Below are 17,646 nucleotides of genomic sequence, written 5' to 3' on the forward strand. Positions count from 1 at the left end.
GCTCCATGCAGGTGGGAGAGTGCAGCATGGAGGGCCGTGGATACAGCGGCATCTCGACCTGTTGATTCTGTAGTAGTGATGGCAGTTCGACACAGATGCTTCGATAAGCGCTTCAAACCCTGAATTCCAATTACATAGAACCACTCCTTCAAGGCTTGCTTCAAATCACGTGACGTGACGTCAGAGGCAGCAACTGCTTCATTGCCTGAATGACTAACCTGACTGGTTTGTGTTCCAAACGGGTGCTAATAAGTTGAATTGTTGGGGTGTGGAGGTAGTTTTGTAGGTGTTGATTTCTCCACTGCATTATGTCATAGCAACTTTTTGCCATAACCCTGTGTTACGTTGTTGCAGCTAAATGTTCCATTCAAATGAATGAACGATGAAGAAAGGTGTTTAGCCAAGCAAGCCATATTTATTAAGGAGCTGTTGCTCACATCAGCCTCACAAATCTAAAACGGCCATCAAATAATTAAGCAGCAAAGAACTCTGCTGACACACAGGAAGATATCCAACATAAAGGCTGTGATGACGCAGGCACGCGTCCTATAGCATGTTGCGTAGCCCCTGTGGTACAAGCATAATCCTGCACATCAACTGAAGACATACAGTATATACAGTGTCTCTTCACTGTGGCTAGCCCCGGTGGGAGAGCATTAAATTATCTTGTATATTAGGGTCTTAGCTTTAAGTTCCATAACAAAGCATTACTTTTTTTTGTTACTCATTTTTATATATTTGATATTGGGTGAGGATAACCTTATTCTTCCACTCTCATCTGTTCCAAATTGCAAAACATATATTTTTTTAACAGCGGCACGGTGGCCGACTGGTTAGAGCGTCAGCCTCACAGTTCTGAGGTGCGGGGTTCAATCCCCGTCCCCGCCTGTGTGGAGTTTGCATGTTCTCCCCGTGCCTGCGTGGGTTTTCTCCGGGCACTCCGGTTTCCTCCCACATCCCAAAAACATGCATTAATTGGAGACTCTAAATTGCCCGTAGGCATGACTGTGAGTGCGAATGGTTGTTAGTTTCTATGTGCCCTGCGATTGGCTGGCAACCAGTTCAGGGTGTACCCCGCCTCCTGCCCGATGACAGCTGGGATAGGCTCCAGCACGCCCGCGACCCTAGTGAGGAGAAGCGGCTCAGAAAATGGATGGATGGATGGATGGATATTTTTTTAACGCGTGCCAGCATCAGCTGTTCCTGGTGAGCGAGTATTTTCCAAATTTGGGGACATTGTGAGCGAAAAAAGAAATAGCTCAACATTTATTACATACGACAATTTTTAGAATCATGGAAGTTGACACACGATTTGCTTTTCCGGGCCACATAAAAATTATGTGGTGGGCCCAGACCTTGAGTTTGACACATTTTGCAGTCTAGAAGTTGTGCATCAAATATTTTTCAAAGCAAAAATGCTTTAAATCGACGGAAGCCTTGCTTTTCGCCAGATGTCACTGTTAACTGATGCTTCAAGTAATGAACTCATTTTCGAAACAATTGGCCCAAGTGGTTCAGTGCTTCACACAAGTTTCGTTTGCCCAGATGACTCCAGTTGGCAAACTGGTGCGGTCAAAACCAGCGGAGATGGATTGATATGACCCCGGACTAAATAACGGACGGACTTGCTCTATTTCGTTGAGGTTCATAATATCTGATCGTATGTGTATTTTGTTCTCGTTTCCCCCTTGACAGTTAGCCTTACATAGTGTTGTCGTTGTTCATTTGAAATAATACAATCCCCACAATACACCGGGCCAAGTGACGGAACCCTTTCAGTACGTAGTTCCTTGTGCGTAAAAGTCGCACTGTGTCGTCTGACCCGGCCCGAGTATAGGAGGTAAGGATTGATCTTTATTTAAATTGAACCCTTATGGAAATATTGAAACTAAATATGTAAAAATAAAGCAATTGTTAAGCCTTCAGTGAATCGAATTTGTGATAAATTACTGGTCGAGTTGGGCACCCCCATGAATGTCGGTTAGCTAGCCAGTGCCGTGTTGCTGTGTGCTCCAGCCCAGTGAATACATGAACACTTTAGGACAGCGTATTAATAGCAACCGGCACATGGGTTAGTAAACCACAGTTAAGATACCGCACGGGTAAACCGTGTTACCTAGCGTGTAGAGGGGTTGGAAGGGATCGAACGCGCTATAATGTGTTCATGCCAAAATAGCGTGTTACACCGTTGGCTAGGAGGCTCACCAGCTAAATGGGTTATATATGCAGTTATAGCTAACTGCCCGTATGCTGGCATGTGCCATGACCGTTAAAAATAACCTGCTCATCCTTTTTCCTTACTGACATGTACGTGACAGGAGAAGTCCTCGTTAAGATGCGTTTTATTCAGCATTATGTTCAACTATCGTGTCCACCAGCGTATTCCAGCAAAATATGCCGTGCGTGGAAGTATTATACAAGTGGACGGCTGGATGTCCCGCGTGCGTGACGAAACGCCCTGCTGTGTCACTCATGTTCGTTTACCAAGATTATAGGTAGTTTGGCATCTTCATCGTTCATAGCTTGAAAAACCCATTACAGAATGTTTATCATCATAGCTGAAATGTTGTTCAATGACTACCACAGTCACTCTGTTCATTTCAATATACAGGCTATTATATAGGCCAGGTCATACCATTATGACCGCTTGCACAATCAAATGAGCTGTAATACAATAGCTAGATCAATAAATGTACTAGCAACACTGGACTGTAACTGCTTAAGTGTTGATTGGTATGTTGATTGGTACGGTCAGTGGTGGTATATTGTTTTGTGTGTAGTTAACAATATTAAACAAATCTTAATTTATCTACTTACATACATACATACATACATACATTAATTCATATAGAACACATTGCATAATAACTACTCAGAGAGTGTCAAACAAAACTGCATTATTTGGTATGGTCTGGTTTTTACAGCATACATGCGAATCAGTCTCCTTTCGGCAAAGTTCGTTGTTTTGAACTCAAAATAGGCCATTTACGCGAATTGTATAGAACTGATTAGTTTTTCCTGGGGAGGAGGGTTCGCCGTCGCTGTCATCACAGGCTGTTTCATACTCCCTGAACACTGGCAGCTGGAGGTAACGGTACCTTTACTCAGTTACAATGATCTAAATGTCGCTCTGCACGTTAATTGATCAATTATTGCTTATTTATTAACTGTTTCGTGCGCGAGACTACGACTTCGACTTTCGCATTGGGCGCTGTTTGCGCCAATCTAATTTAAGCGCTAGTGATGTTTAAGTCTAGTTCACCAATCAAACGACAAAAGAAAGTCACATGACCTCACACAATGTCTTCTATTGGGCTTCCCGAGCATAGGTATTAACACGAGATAAGCCAACCCGGCTGATTGTCGTGCCTAAATGGCCACCATTTTGGAAAGGTCGTTGTTACCATGAAGGCAATGGCGCGGTGCTCTTGTTTGCATTTAGACGAACAAAAAGAACAGCTTTCATGTAGTATTTGTGTGGCAAACGTGGGTATTTCAGCTCTCTTATAACTTGAGAAAACACTGTGCAGTAAATGGCAAATGTTTTTTATTTATTTTATTTTTATTGTTTGTGCTATTTACTCAGTACTTGAGTTATTTTTTCACTGTGTACTTTTTACTCTTAAGTATTTTTTTTTGGAGGACTAGTTTTTACTTTTACTTGAGTCACATTATTGTCAAGTAAAAGTACTCTTACTTGAGTACAATATTTGGCTACTCTACCCACCTCTGGAGCGGACATCCTATATTGCTACTCATATGTTTAAGCAATATTTTTGCTCATCTTATCATCCAGTGTGGTAATTTGTTACACTGGTCTTTTGTATTTTCGCGTTGAGGTGCTGCGGGTCGTGGCCCTGATTGTGGTCCCAGCTGAACCTCGAAACACACGTAACATCGCCGACAAGAGCTGATCCGCAAGTACATCTTGTATTAATTAGGAAACGCGCCTACAATGATCTAATTAGTTTACTGTTGTTAATGTTAAATGTATTAAGCAACGGAGCGATGTTGGGGATTATGTCACAACACAGAATGAACTACCGTAATTTCTTGTGTATAATGCGCATTTTCTTCTCCCCCAAAATTGTCAAAGTCAATAGTGTGCATTATACATGGGTATAGGGGCAAATGGAAAAAACATTCCCATTTTATAAATATATGCCGACATCTAGTGGTTATGAAAAAGTTGTACACTTTCATTCCAATATGACAGGGGTACATATGACTGCATAAATGTACAGTTGTGCTCATAAATTTACATACCCTGGCAGAATTTGTGAATTTTTTATTTTTACATATGACTGATGACTGAACAACAACCATCAATAATTTCTTTATGGTTATGTTTTGTTGAATGATAATGCTTTTCTGAAATGCTTGACCATTTAATTTGAATCGCATTAAAATAAAATTAAATGTTTCGCCTGGTCCTTCATGTTTTCTTTCAAGAATTGTACCCAGCTTACAAATTCTGCTGGGGTAATCAAACATATGAGCACAACTGTGTGTTTTTAAATTTACTAACTAAAAGTAGGGCTGGTGGCACGGTCACCGACTGGTTAGAGCGTCTGCCTCACAGTTTTGAGGACCGGGGTTCAATCCCCGGCCTCGCCTGTGTGGAGTTTACTTGTTCTCCCGGTGCCTGCGTGGGTTTTCTCCGGGCACTCCGGTTTCCTCCCACATCCCAAAAACATTCATGGTAGGTTAATTGAAGTCTCTAAATTGCCTGGAGGTGTGAATGTGAGTGCGAATGGTTGTTTGTTTATGTGTGCCCTGTGATTGGCTGACAACCAGTTCAGGGTGCACCCCGCCTCCTGCCCAATGATTGCTGAGATAGGCTCCAGCACTCCCGCGACCCTTGTGAGGAAAAGTGGCTCAGAAAATGGATGGATGGATGAAAGTAGGGCTGTGAATTTCAAAATAAGAACAATTAAAATAAACAAAAGGATTACGTGTTCAAATAAAGTGCTTAACTACAGAATAATTATTTTAAAAAAAACTAACAAAATACAGATAATACTTCGTTTTAATCATATGGGTAGAAGCAAAATCATGCATTGTAAAAATGCATTATACATAGTGGTGGTATACATAATGGTTTTCCAGAATTTTGAGGTCAACTTTGGGGGTGCGTATTATACACGATAAATTACGGTAACTTTAAATTCAGAAATGGCCAATAAAAGCAGAAAAATATTATACTTAATATTTTCCTGGAGGATGCATTTGGGATTAGCTTTTGAAGTTGGTAATAGTGAAAAATGAAGTGAAACAGACAATGATTTTAGTCAATTCTTTTCCAGAATGAGAGTGCTTAAAGAGGAGGATGCTATACATGTGGCACAGCTTGAAGCAGGCATCAGGTGCAGGTGGTGATGGGCCTGGCTCAAGTGGGAGGGCAAAACAAAAAAGCAAAGAAATTAGGCACATTTAATTTTAATCTTAAATTTATACATCAACATGTACTTGAGCGGTGTAAATAAATGTTTTTCTGCGTCAAAGAAATTTGTTGATTTTGCCTGATTTGTACTTTTCAGAGTCTTCCAGATTGCTTCATTTATGTTAAAATCCAAAGAATTCTCTATGGGGGCCCGGAGGATCCCCCAAGATCCCCCCTGGAATGTTTTTTTTTTTTTGTCACCTTTTTCATGCCTTTGGTGTTTGCATGTCTGTTACAGTTCTTTTATTATAAGCTTATTGGATTTTGCAATTTCTATATTGTGGCCAGTCAGAGTATATGACTATTTCAAAGAGAGAAGGCCAGAGTGTTCAGATGTAGCGCAATCCTTTAGGTCTGTAGTCCTTATCTTTTCCAAGCTAAAGATGAAATCCCTAGAGCAGTGATTCCCAACCGGTGTGCTGTGAGCGCTTTTCAGGTGTGCCGTGGGAAATTATAAAATTTTGCTTAATTGCTCAAAAAATTATTTACAATAAATAATGTATCTTTGTTCATCTATTTATGCCAGTGAGGCATAGTGACAGACAGAACAAACGATCTTCTGTGAGATGTTAGGAAGTACATACAGTAATTAATGTATCCACCTTTTGTGACATTTTTCTTTGTTGGTGTGCCGAGAGATTTTTCAATTGTAAAATATGTGCCTTGGCTCCATAAAGGTTGGAAATCACTGACCTAGAGTATGTGTAATGTTGTCTTTTTCCAAATATATATATTTTTTTCCAACTGGCTTTGAACCAAATTAATGACTGAAAGAGGGTGCTTGTATACATGTACATTAAGTTAATTTCATTGCACCAGTCTTGTCAAGGTATCCTGCAAATGCATCAGCATGTATATCTATTCTACTCCTCTAACTATAAATAAATGTATGATTACGATACCATACCATTGATCAACCTATAAGGACTGGTGTCATGCTTATAAATTAAAACGGAATAGCCAATATTAGGCATTATTTAATACAGTGTCAGTCTGAAATAGTTGTGAAATGGACACTTATAAGTAGAAATGTACTGATCCATTCAATTAATGGCCATGGATTCAAGTCATTGTGAATGTGATACAGGCCAGGAAATTATTTGACTCGTGTTCGTTGGATCGCTGAATGACGGGGGTCACGTGAAATTTTATTGTGGCTGAACACGCCTCATTATACAGGCCCTTGACCATTTCACATGACCTGTTTGTGATCCTTTTTGTTTTCTCTTCTCTTGTGCCCTGTGCAGCGTTATTCAGGATGCAGGACTCGCCTTTGTGGGAGCAGATAGGCACTGGCTTCGTGCGACACTATTACCAGTTATTCCAAAGTTATAGAGCAAAACTCGCTGATCTATATGTGAGTGTGACTTTGGCTTCATGGAGACTATTGGAGGAGGGACAGGGGTAGGGGGGTCAACTTGTACCATAGAGTGCACACAGCTTTTGTTAGTTGTGAGTTCATCAGCTGATGACTATAGTTGATTACAAATTGTTCTAATTTGGCTCCACCATAAAATTGATCTAATCTATATCAAAATAAGGTTGTGGTACTATATGAAAATTAATATTAATTAAATTCCCATTAAAAAGTGACCAATGCTCAAACCCAAAAGAAAATCATGTTACTTACTCGCATTTCTTAACAAATGATCTGCAGTCAGCGTGATAGCTACAAGTAGCTACAGTATGCAAAAGAAAATTTGTATCATTGTCACTTTTTAGAGCTTCATTCAAATAATTAGTTATTTTTCATTTGTTGTTATAAAATGAATGACCAATTGATTAATTTGATGAAAAATATTGCAGTTGAAAAGAAATAATTGTGTATCATGGTACAAAATCAAAAAATAATAATACAAATAATTGTGCCAAACACAAACAAGTCCGCATTGTCTAAAATTTAGCTGGTAGTCCAAAGCTGTAATATAGTCGATATGAAGTTTTTTGTATATAAGGTATGAAAAAAGTATTTTCCTCCATGTACTCTCAACACTAAGACTATTTTTTTTTAACTATTACGTTGTTAACGTGCATCTCCATTGGCTGCCAAAAGTATCAATCAAACCTACTTTTGTGACTGACTGTTGGGTGAGTGAAAATTCACATCATCACCAAGACAAGCCAATTGATTTTATGCTTTAATAAACTTAAGTATGGTGTAACTATTGATCATGAATGTAAGTTTTTTTTTTTATAATAATAATAAAAATAATTGTGCCAAACACAAACAAACTTTTCATGTATAAGTCCGCATTGTCTAAAATTTAGCTCGTAGTCCAAAGCTGTAATATAGTCGATATGAAGTTTTTGTATATAAGGTATGAAAAAAGTATTTTCCTCCATGTACTCTCAACACTAAGACTATTTTTTTTAACTATTACGGTGTTAACGTGCATCTCCATTGGCTGCCAAAAGTATCAATCAAACCTACTTTTGTGACTGACTGTTGGGTGAGTGAAAATTCACATCATCACCAAGACAAGCCAATTGATTTTATGCTTTAATAAACTAAGTATGGTGTAACTATTGATAATGAATGTAAGTTTTTTTTGAGCTGATGATTGCTGCATCCATTTCAAAATCAGGCAGGTGAATTATTCTTAAGAACAAAATTGATTTGTTTATTTGTTGACGTCAGCATTTTTAGACGTGCAAAGAAAGCCAAAGACTGTTTATAAAATTTAAATTTGTAAGGATTTCAGTTTATTCTGTTAAGTTGCACAGTGATTTTAATTAGTATAATTTTTTACTTACTAAAAATATTCAAACCAATAATTTTACAGGGGTTGTCAACTCAGTGAAAAGTGTATGGTATAGAGTTTAAGTGTGAGTTTCTGAATTACCTGTCTACCACACAGATTGCCGAGTCGATGCTAACCTGGGAGGGAGAAAAAATCTGCGGAAAGGAGGCAATTACCAAGAAACTCCTTGTAAGTTTATCTGCTTAAAATGTATACATTGAGGATGTTGCTTGCGGGGCTGCTGATGTTATGATTTGACTACGAACCAACCAATAGGAGCACACAATAATATACAGTGAATAGCACTGCAGCATCACTCATAATTAACGGCAAATACAAAGGAGAAAATTTGGATGGGGCTGGAATATAAATGCACAAAGCTCATGCTACCAATGTTTGTAAACTTACTTTAATAACATGACTCACCTCTTGCTCTGTAAGTCTGTGTGAGTCCCAATCAGCCAGTTCATGGTAATCCTCAAAAGTTGACTCTGGGCTACCGGAGTCGTCTTCTCTTTCAGTCCTCAATACCACTTTTGCAAGTCTAGTTCTGTAAACACTAACATCCTAATTTGGCCCCTTTTCTCAAGCCACAAACATGACCACAGTTTGCTGTTTCACCTTTTATTAGGGCTCGAGCAGGGAGACCTACGAGGTCCCTATTGTTTTTGTAGAAATTATTAGGGCCCGAGCAGGTAGACCTGCGAGGTCCCTATTGTTTTTGTAGAAATTATTCGTCTTATTATTATTATTATTTTAGTCATGACAAACAAAGCCATTTTTGAGGCACCAAATGTGCACGAAAACTCACGAAATTTGGCACACACATCGGGCCTGGTGAAAATTTTTATAATTTCACGTTTTCGGGCGCGATTTCCTTAAAATGGCTCGACAGCGCTACCTAGAATGATGCCGAAAGTACATCAAAGGCGAACTCGGTGATCCGTATGACCTACGGCTCTGAAAAATTGGTACGCATATAGAGGGTACCCAGACGCACAAAAAAGTCAGCGCGGCCGATATCGTAACTCCAACAGGAAGTGACCTATGACCTTTTAAAGGAAAAAAGTGCGAAATTTTTGCATTTTTTCAGGGTTTATACTTTATACTTTTACGAACTCCTACAGCTTTCATCCGATTCACTTCAAACTTGGTGTGTATCATCTCAAGACATGGGACATTAAAAGTTATCAAAAGCTTTTTAATCCGACGACATATATGACGGGGGCGGGCCTTCAAACGTTTCATTCCACATTTCGCCACAAAACCGAAAATGCCGAAATTTCATCAGTCGAATTTGTTGTACGTTTCACCTAGAGCTACCAAACTTGGCTGACACCTGTATTGACCCCAGACGTACAAAAACGTTTAAGGCACGCATACCCTAAACACAACAGGAAGTGACCTGTGACTTCGTAATCGTATGGTTCGCCCTTTTTCACAAGGTTCCTGATGCAGTTCATCAAAGAGCTATTTGTTGTACGTCACACCTACACCTACCAAACTTGGCAGGTACGTGTATTACTCAGAGTTCTACAAAATTGTAATTACAACCTAAATCCTAAACTCAACAGAAACTGACATAGGACCTTTATAAAGGTACACTTATGGAAAATTTACAGGTGTCACACTTTTGCAAACTTGTCCTACAGATTTCATCCGATTGACTTCAAACTTGGTACTCAGTACCATCCCAACACCTGGGACATTAAAAGTTATCAAAAGCATTTTTGTCCGACATACTATATACTGGTGGCGGCTCTTCAACCGTAGCTTTTCTGAGGTTGCAGAAAACCGAACATGGTGACAGTTCATCACACCTATTTGCGCTATGTTGCACCTATGCCTACAAAAATTCCTACACGCGTGTAGCACCCCCACACGAACAAAATTGTAATTGCAACCCATGTCCTAAACTCAACAGAAAATGATCTACCGCCTTGTAAATGTAACATTCACAGTAGTTACAAGTCCGACCATCATTACTGACAATACATACAGTAGTGTAGTAGGCCTAAGAGTTAATTACCTTCTTTTAATTCCTGCATTTAGTCAATATAACATTTGAAAAGGCTTTGCATTTGTCCAACAGCAGTGGTGTCCTACCTATGGCCTGGGGGCCATCTCCCATTATTGTATGGCCCACATTTACTCAATATGGGCCATAACTTTGCATATGTCCTAAAGCGTGGTGTCCAACCTACCGCACGGGGGCAATTTGCGCCTCTTCATCGTGCGAATACCCCAACCTGCCAGGACCTCAAACTGCAAATACCTCAACGGGGCCAGGGTGCGAGGGCCCTATTATAGCTCCGCGCAGCTCTAGTTTCTATTGAGTTTACATAAGCACACTATAGCAATGGCTGTATTTGGGCTCACCATTGTCATGACAACACCCTGAGCTGGATGCACACTGGTGACACAATGATGCTGCGTTCAAAGCCCCAATTCATTCATTTTGTCCTAACCACAATTTGTTTTATAGCACAGTGTGGACATAACTAAATTACTAATGACCCATTTCATGTTGTGCTGTATGGCTTGCGTTAAAGGTCCCATATTTTGGCTCTTTAGACCTCCATAGAGTGACTCTCTAACATGGACTTCATATAAAATTGTCAATTTCATTTAAAAAAAAAAAAAAACCACGTTTGACCCGGATGGAGTGTCCAGGAGGGGGCTCTCTGACAGCTACTTCAGTTTGACCCAGTTTTGTGTCTGCTTTGTCCATATTAGGCTAAGACCGCCCCCTTTCCTCTGATTGCTTGCCTCTGTGTAGAAGACCCAACCCTCACTACTTGAGAGCGCACACGTGTTTGTTTTGTTGACAGCGTTGGCTTGGCAGCGGAGGGGTAGGCAGAGATCTTAACTAGTGATGTAGCTAAGCTTGAGAAATTCAAATGACCTGATTTCAGGCCTCTCGGCAGAAAAACATCTGGAACTCAGGAATGCTTGGATGATTTTAATTGTTTTTTCATGTTTGCTGAGGCACCATAGAGCCAATATAACATCCCAAATGCTAGAAAAGTTGGTAAAATATGGGACCTTTAATCTTATAAAACTGCATGATACAAATGAATGACTACCTTGGTGACATTGATCTCAACTACATTGTGTTTTAACCTGTGTGTGTATGTGAGACAGAATCTGGGCATCAAAAAAATTGGGCATACTATCACAGCACAGGACCACCAGCCAACCACGGACGGCTGCATCCTGAGTATGGTTGTAGGACAATTAAAAGTAAGTGGCGCTACAAATGCAAAGTTATAGTTGTACCTGTGTTTTAAATAAGCTTGTCACAAAACAAATTGACGATGGACATTTTTCTGTAATTTACTGTAGCTATATTTATGAGGGGAAAGGGTAATTGTCATCTACCAATGTCATGCTAAATGTATGTATCAGTGTAACAGGTACAGCTGGTGTTCTGGTGGATGTCTCAACAGCTGCTATTTGTTTGCAGGCTGACAACGATCAAGTCATGGGTTTTCATCAAATTTTCCTCCTGAGGGAAATAAACTCTGCCTGGGTGTGCACCAATGAAATGTTTAGGCTGGCTATTCACAACTTTGCCTAAACAATTCTTCTACTCTGGTGGGCATGGGCAGTCAAAGTGGGTGGAGGGTAGAGAAGAGTTGGCCTTGGAGAGATTGGAGAAAGATCATGCTTCCCTCCTGCTGTCTGCTTCACCTTGTTTGACAAACGTGAACAACGGAAGATAATTGTCAATCACTAAGCCCAATTGATCTGAGATAGTACAAATGCAACTCTTGTCTTTCTTTGCTGACATTGGCCAACCTTTCAAACACCACCCAAGACACTCACTTTGTGCCATGCCTCTAGTTCATTCTATTCAATTGTTTGACTTCTTCCGTCTAGTTTTAGATCAAGCTTGGCTCAGTTCACTTCAGCATCATGTCAGGTGTAGATGCCACTAGAATCACTCTAGCTTTCTTTAGTATGCGTGGTTAAGTTTTTAATCTTCCTTTATTCAATGCTTCATTACCATGTCACCAAAGACTCATTTAAGACAATGTTGGAGTTTACTGTTGTTCTGCATTATCCTCCTCCAACTGTCTTGCTTTCTTCCACAGAAATGTTTGGCAATTTACATGGACAAAGCCACAACTCACAATAAAACCCAGACTTTGTTTTTCATAATGCTGTGGGCTCATCACTAATGTAAACTGCACTTCTTTTGAATGCAACCAAAGTTTTGAATACATATTGTTTTTCTAATGTTAATTGTGTGAATTACCTTGTTATAGAGAATTGGACAGAAACCTGAAATTACTGAGTTGTTGAATATTTGCATTGAAATTATTGCTTTTGTATGGAAACAAGGTAGGCTATATACTGTGACATTATGTGTCCATAGACAATGTCAGTTTATATGGCAATTGTGTGAACCCTTTGAACTACTTGGATTTTTGCATACTGTAAATTGGTTATAATATGCAGTGTGCCATTCATTTGGTACTTGGGCGTTTAGTGGATACTTACCAAACTTCAGCCTTCTCTTCATACCACCACTTAGTAATGACCCGATGACATTTTATGAAGATTTCACGATTTCCATCCAATTGGTTCAAAATAAATAAAAATTATTTCTCGACGCGTCAAGTGCACACAAACCCCCTTGCTCGCCAAAACCTTGATTGTCATTTGAACTGTGATGGCTTTGTTGCAGTCCTGCAACAGTGTCCACATGGAAATAATCACTGAAATTAAAATACCATAATTACATTTTCTGGGGTTCATTCATGTAATCTGTTTATGATAAATTGAATTTTTTTGTAGTTAATGCTATGGTACGAAATGTACTGTTGCAGTGTTTACAAACGGTGGGACATTGTGTGCTTATGAATGCTTTTTCATTTAGAAACAATATTTTCTCCCTGTATTGGCTTGGATATATGCACCTCTGCCTCTCCCAGTACTGAAGGGGATTATCGTTTTATTCCATTTCATGACACATTTTGCCAATGTTTGGTTTTGTGAGGTGTAGCTGCACTTCTAAATCAAACCAGTTTGTTTCCTGAGAAGAAAAAAATATTTAAAATCCAGTTTCCTGTTTTGTTGTTGTTCCCCACTCTGGGTTTGGAGTTATGACCAAACTCCAAAACCAAATTTTGGGGAAGAAAAAAATAACTTCAAAGAAGCTTTTTAATTATATTCATGTCATCTGTGATGTCATTTGCCTATTTAAAAAAAAAAAATCATCATGCTTCAATAAAAATTACTTTCGAAATTTCTTTTTTCATTTTCAATATGTAACAATCATCCCATGGGCTCACCACCTGTGGGAGGGGCCATAGGGTTCGGGTGCACTGCGAGCTGGGCGGTGGCCGAAGGCAGGGACCGTGGCGATCCGATCCCCGGCTACAGAAGCTGGCTCAAGGGACGTGCAATATCACCTCTCTGGCATGGAAGGGCTCGGCGCCTGTATGTTGGGGTTCACCCCAGTGGATGAGAGGGTAGCTTCCCTGCGCCTTCGGTGGGGGGAACGGGTCCTGACTGTGGTTTGTACCTATGCACCAAACAGCAGCACAGATTACCCACCCTTTTTGGAGTCCTTGGAGGGGTGCTGGAGAGGGCTCCCGCTGGTGACTCCATCGTTCTGCTGGGGGACTTCAATGCTCACGTGGGCAATGACAGTGAGACCTGGAAGGGTGTGATTGGGAGGAACGCCCCCCCCCCCCCCCCCCCCCCCCGATCAGAACCCGAGCGGTGTTCTGTCATTGGACTTCTGTGCTCATCACGGATTGTCCATAACGAACACCTTGTTCAAGCATAAGGGTGTCCACACGTGCACTTGGCACCAGGACACCCTAGGTCGCAGTTCGATGATCGACTTTGTGGTCGTGTCATCGGGGAGGCGGGGGACATCGACTCCGAGTGGACCATGTTCCGCGCCTCCATTGCTGAGGTGCCCGACCCGAGCTGTGGCCGTAAGGTGGTCGGTGCCTGTCGTGGCGGCAATCCCCGAACCCGTTGGTGGACACCAACGGTGAGGGATGCCGTCAAGTTGAAGAAGGAGTCCTATCGGGCCTTTTTGGCCTGTCGACTCCTGAGGCAGCTGATGGGTACAGGCTGGCTAAACGGAATGCAACTTTGGTGGTCGCTGAAGCAAAAACTCGGGCGTGGGAGGAGTTCAGTGAGGCCATGGAGAAAGACATCCGGACGGCTTCGAGGAAATTCTGGTCCACCATCCGGCGTCTCAGGAGGGGGAAGCAGTGCACCATCAACACCGTGTGTGATGTTGGCTTACTCTGACCAACTAATCAGGAGGGTAGAAAAATGCTGATGTATGTTATTGTTGCCCAGCTCGATGGCCCTCTAGTGAGTTCAAAATGTGAGTGGTTAAAGAAACAGTCCCATTGTTAATAGTTAAAGTTACATTGGCCAGTACTACTGATTCTGAAGGCTCTGGGCAGATAAGATTGGAATCTGATAGGTTAAAAAAAAATAAAATCAGAATCTAATATTTACTGCACATACAGTTACTGGGAGCAGTGCAGCTGAGAAAAAAACACTAGGACATGCAGAGAATAGACTGTTGGGAATAAAAGTTTACAATTTTATGGAATAAATATTCAAATTTAGGTTGTAAAGGTACATCACTGCATGTTTCTGGCAGTGCTCAGCCATCAGAGGAGACTCGCTGGCCCTGATGGCTCACCACTGATAATGTGTGTTTTGATCTCACTCTTAAATCACAGCCTAATACCACACAAACAGTTGTGCTCTCAAAATTTATGTCAAAACATTGTCTATCAATGGAGAAAATTCAGCACTGTCACTAATTTCCCTACTTGTGGGTATCCTGGAAAGAACGACGATTTTCTTTTAGAAAGAAATCTGAGATGTCAAAAAACAAGGATGGCTGACATTGGGGGACACTATTTTGTGCAAGGAAAATGCCACTGCTGTCCAGTTTCTGAAGTTGGAAAAGAGTGCCTGGAACATCCAGGCTGGATGTTAGACAGCACTACTGGCAAACCTTTGTACTGTTTTGGACAGATTAAACCAAAGTTGAGTTGTTTGGAAGGAACATATGCTATGTATGAAGAAAAAAGGGCAAAGCACACCAACTGAACCGCTACCTTTACATTAATCAAGGTATTTTACATGAGAATTTAAGACCACCTTTCTGCCAATTGAAGCGCAACAGAAAATGGGTAATGCAACACGACAACGACCTACTGGACAGAAGTAAATCAACAACTGAATGGCTCACACGAAGAAAATCTGATTCCTGACCTCAATCTGTTAGAACGAGTAATTTATGCAGAAATCCTGGTAATTTCAAATGTTTTTCATATATTTTTCTTGCAACTGTTTCTCAGCAAATTCATTATGAGGCCATTTGTGATTCAACTTGACAGGCAGCAGGTTTGTGGCCATTGTTATGCAGAATTTGTGGTGTATTGACAAACAACCCTCCCCCCCGAAAAAAAGAATGCAGCTGGCAATCATGCCCACCTGGCCTTGTGCACTGTGCCCCAGAGAATCAATAGCAACAGTAAAATAATAATAACACACTAAATTAAAAAAAAGGGCAGCACGGTGGACGACTGGTTAGAGCGTCAGCCTCACAGTTCTGAGGTGCTGGGTTCAATCCCCGTCCCCGGCTGTGTGGAGTTTGCATGTCCTCCCCGTATCTGCGTGGGTTTTCTCCGGGCACTCCGGTTTCCTCCCACATCCCAAAAACATGCATTAATTGGAGACTCTAAATTGCCCGTAGGCATGACTGTGAGTGCGAATGGTTGTTTGTTTCTATGTGCCCTGCGATTGGCTGGCAACCAGTTCAGGGTGTACCCTGCCTCCTGCCCGATGACAGCTGGGATAGGCTCCAGCATGCCCGCGACCCTAGTGAGGAGAAGCGGCTCAGAAAATGGATGGATGGATAAATTAAAAAAAGTAGTAGTATACTGTGTAAAGGTTGTGAGACAAGTACATTTATAGCCTACCTGTGGGGGGAAGTAACGAAGTAAATACTTTGTGACTGCACTTAAATTAAATTTTTATGGTCCCTGTATTTCAGCATTTATTTTTTCCAATGGCTTTTTACTTTCACCCTCTACAATTGAAAACAGATGTATGAACTCTCTACTTCTTACTTTCAACATTGATGAAATGACATAAGAAAGATTAAATAAATGGTATAGTGAACTGCGGAAAGAATTTACAGCAGCGACATTATGAAACGTGAAACAGGAAGAGTAAACCACAATGGCTATTTTTTGTTTTTTTTTGCGAAGCAAGATATTCCCTATCCATGGCCTTATTTAGGAGAATTGTTTGATTTTGGTAGCTACAAGAATGATTCATGACGAATGCGTGATGTTTTGTGCGAGCCTAAAAACAATGAGCTGTTGCCATTCAAAAAATCTCAGTCTAAAAGTATAGTATGTGATTTTTTTTCTTAGTAAGAGCACTATTTAAGTTAATAAAATAGGGAAACTTTTTTTCTGAATATAACCGAATATAATTGATAGTTAAAAAAAATTTGTGCTTAAGTACATTATGAGTCTACTTGTTTTTTTTTTAAGTACAGGGGTTGAATCAGGACTTCTTTAACCACACTCAGGTATTTCTACTTACGAAGAAGGTGAGAGTACTTGTGCAACATCTGATTTATACACAATCGTTTGCAACAGGATCACTATGTGCAAAATGTAGTCAGAATACAGAGATAACATTTGCTTGATAACTGCCCAGTCGTACGAACAGGTAGGAACGAATTAGCATGCACAAGTACCAGTCGGAGCGTAAATCGGGCACACCGGAAGTTTAGATGGTTGCTCCGGGTGAACTAAGTGAATCGTGACAGCGTCACTTCAAACCGAAAGTATTGCTCCCCCCTTCTTATACACAATATCCCCATTCCCTCATCCATGGCTTTCAACGCTAGTATTGATGTTGAGGGTGCCACACAGCATCTCCGGGACATTCTAAAGCTCGACCGTCCTGGTCACAGCACTGGTGAGCTTGACCGTGAATGGAAAGTGGAAGCGCTAGTCTAGGCCGCAGAAGCTAATGAAACGCTCGTTAACCGGATTGTTGCCTAGCTTAGTATGGCATGGTTGTTTAGCTTCGAAAAATAACGATTTCATTCATTTAATATTAACATATCAGATTGACAAAATTACTCGCGACTCTCGTTTGGTTATGTGGAGACGTTAGTTTCATAATAATATGTACATTTTCTTGACAATGCTCTGCTGACTGATCCGTAATCGTAGCCAGCCGTGTCAGATTTTAGCGTCATTGGCTTCACATGGAAATGTGCAAGTCGAAATAGTCACGTTGGTTTGTGACTAAATGCTTTGTCGAATGGATTTTCATAAACCTGGCCATAGAGTGAATGTAATATTAGTGAGGTTTGTGTTTGCTGCTGCACTCGTCCTTAAGCCAAACTGGAGGGTAATCTGATGATGTAATTATGAAATTTAA

At 40.6% G+C, this 17,646-nt stretch overlaps 1 protein-coding gene across 3 annotated transcripts; it reads left to right on the forward strand.

The window, feature by feature from the left end:
* The first annotated feature begins 1,679 nt into the window (after positions 1-1,679).
* LOC133473172 (nuclear transport factor 2-like) lies at positions 1,680-12,933 on the forward strand. Of its 3 annotated transcripts, XM_061764757.1 has the most exons (6): positions 1,795-1,840; positions 3,840-3,921; positions 6,691-6,800; positions 8,302-8,373; positions 11,329-11,427; positions 11,651-12,933. In XM_061764757.1, the coding sequence occupies exons 3-6, from the start codon at positions 6,702-6,704 to the stop codon at positions 11,762-11,764; spliced, it is 384 nt and encodes a 127-aa protein (XP_061620741.1). In that variant the 5' UTR covers positions 1,795-1,840; positions 3,840-3,921; positions 6,691-6,701; the 3' UTR covers positions 11,765-12,933. The 3 variants fall into 3 exon arrangements, with proteins under 3 accessions (XP_061620740.1, XP_061620741.1, XP_061620742.1); XM_061764756.1 differs by lacking the exon at positions 3,840-3,921 and having other exon boundaries at positions 1,680-1,840; XM_061764758.1 differs by lacking the exon at positions 1,795-1,840 and having other exon boundaries at positions 3,907-3,917.
* Positions 12,934-17,646: the final 4,713 nt, after the last annotated feature.

This window comes from Phyllopteryx taeniolatus, unplaced genomic scaffold (genome assembly GCF_024500385.1).
Source record: "Phyllopteryx taeniolatus isolate TA_2022b unplaced genomic scaffold, UOR_Ptae_1.2 contig_152, whole genome shotgun sequence".
Lineage (NCBI taxonomy): Eukaryota > Metazoa > Chordata > Actinopteri > Syngnathiformes > Syngnathidae > Phyllopteryx > Phyllopteryx taeniolatus.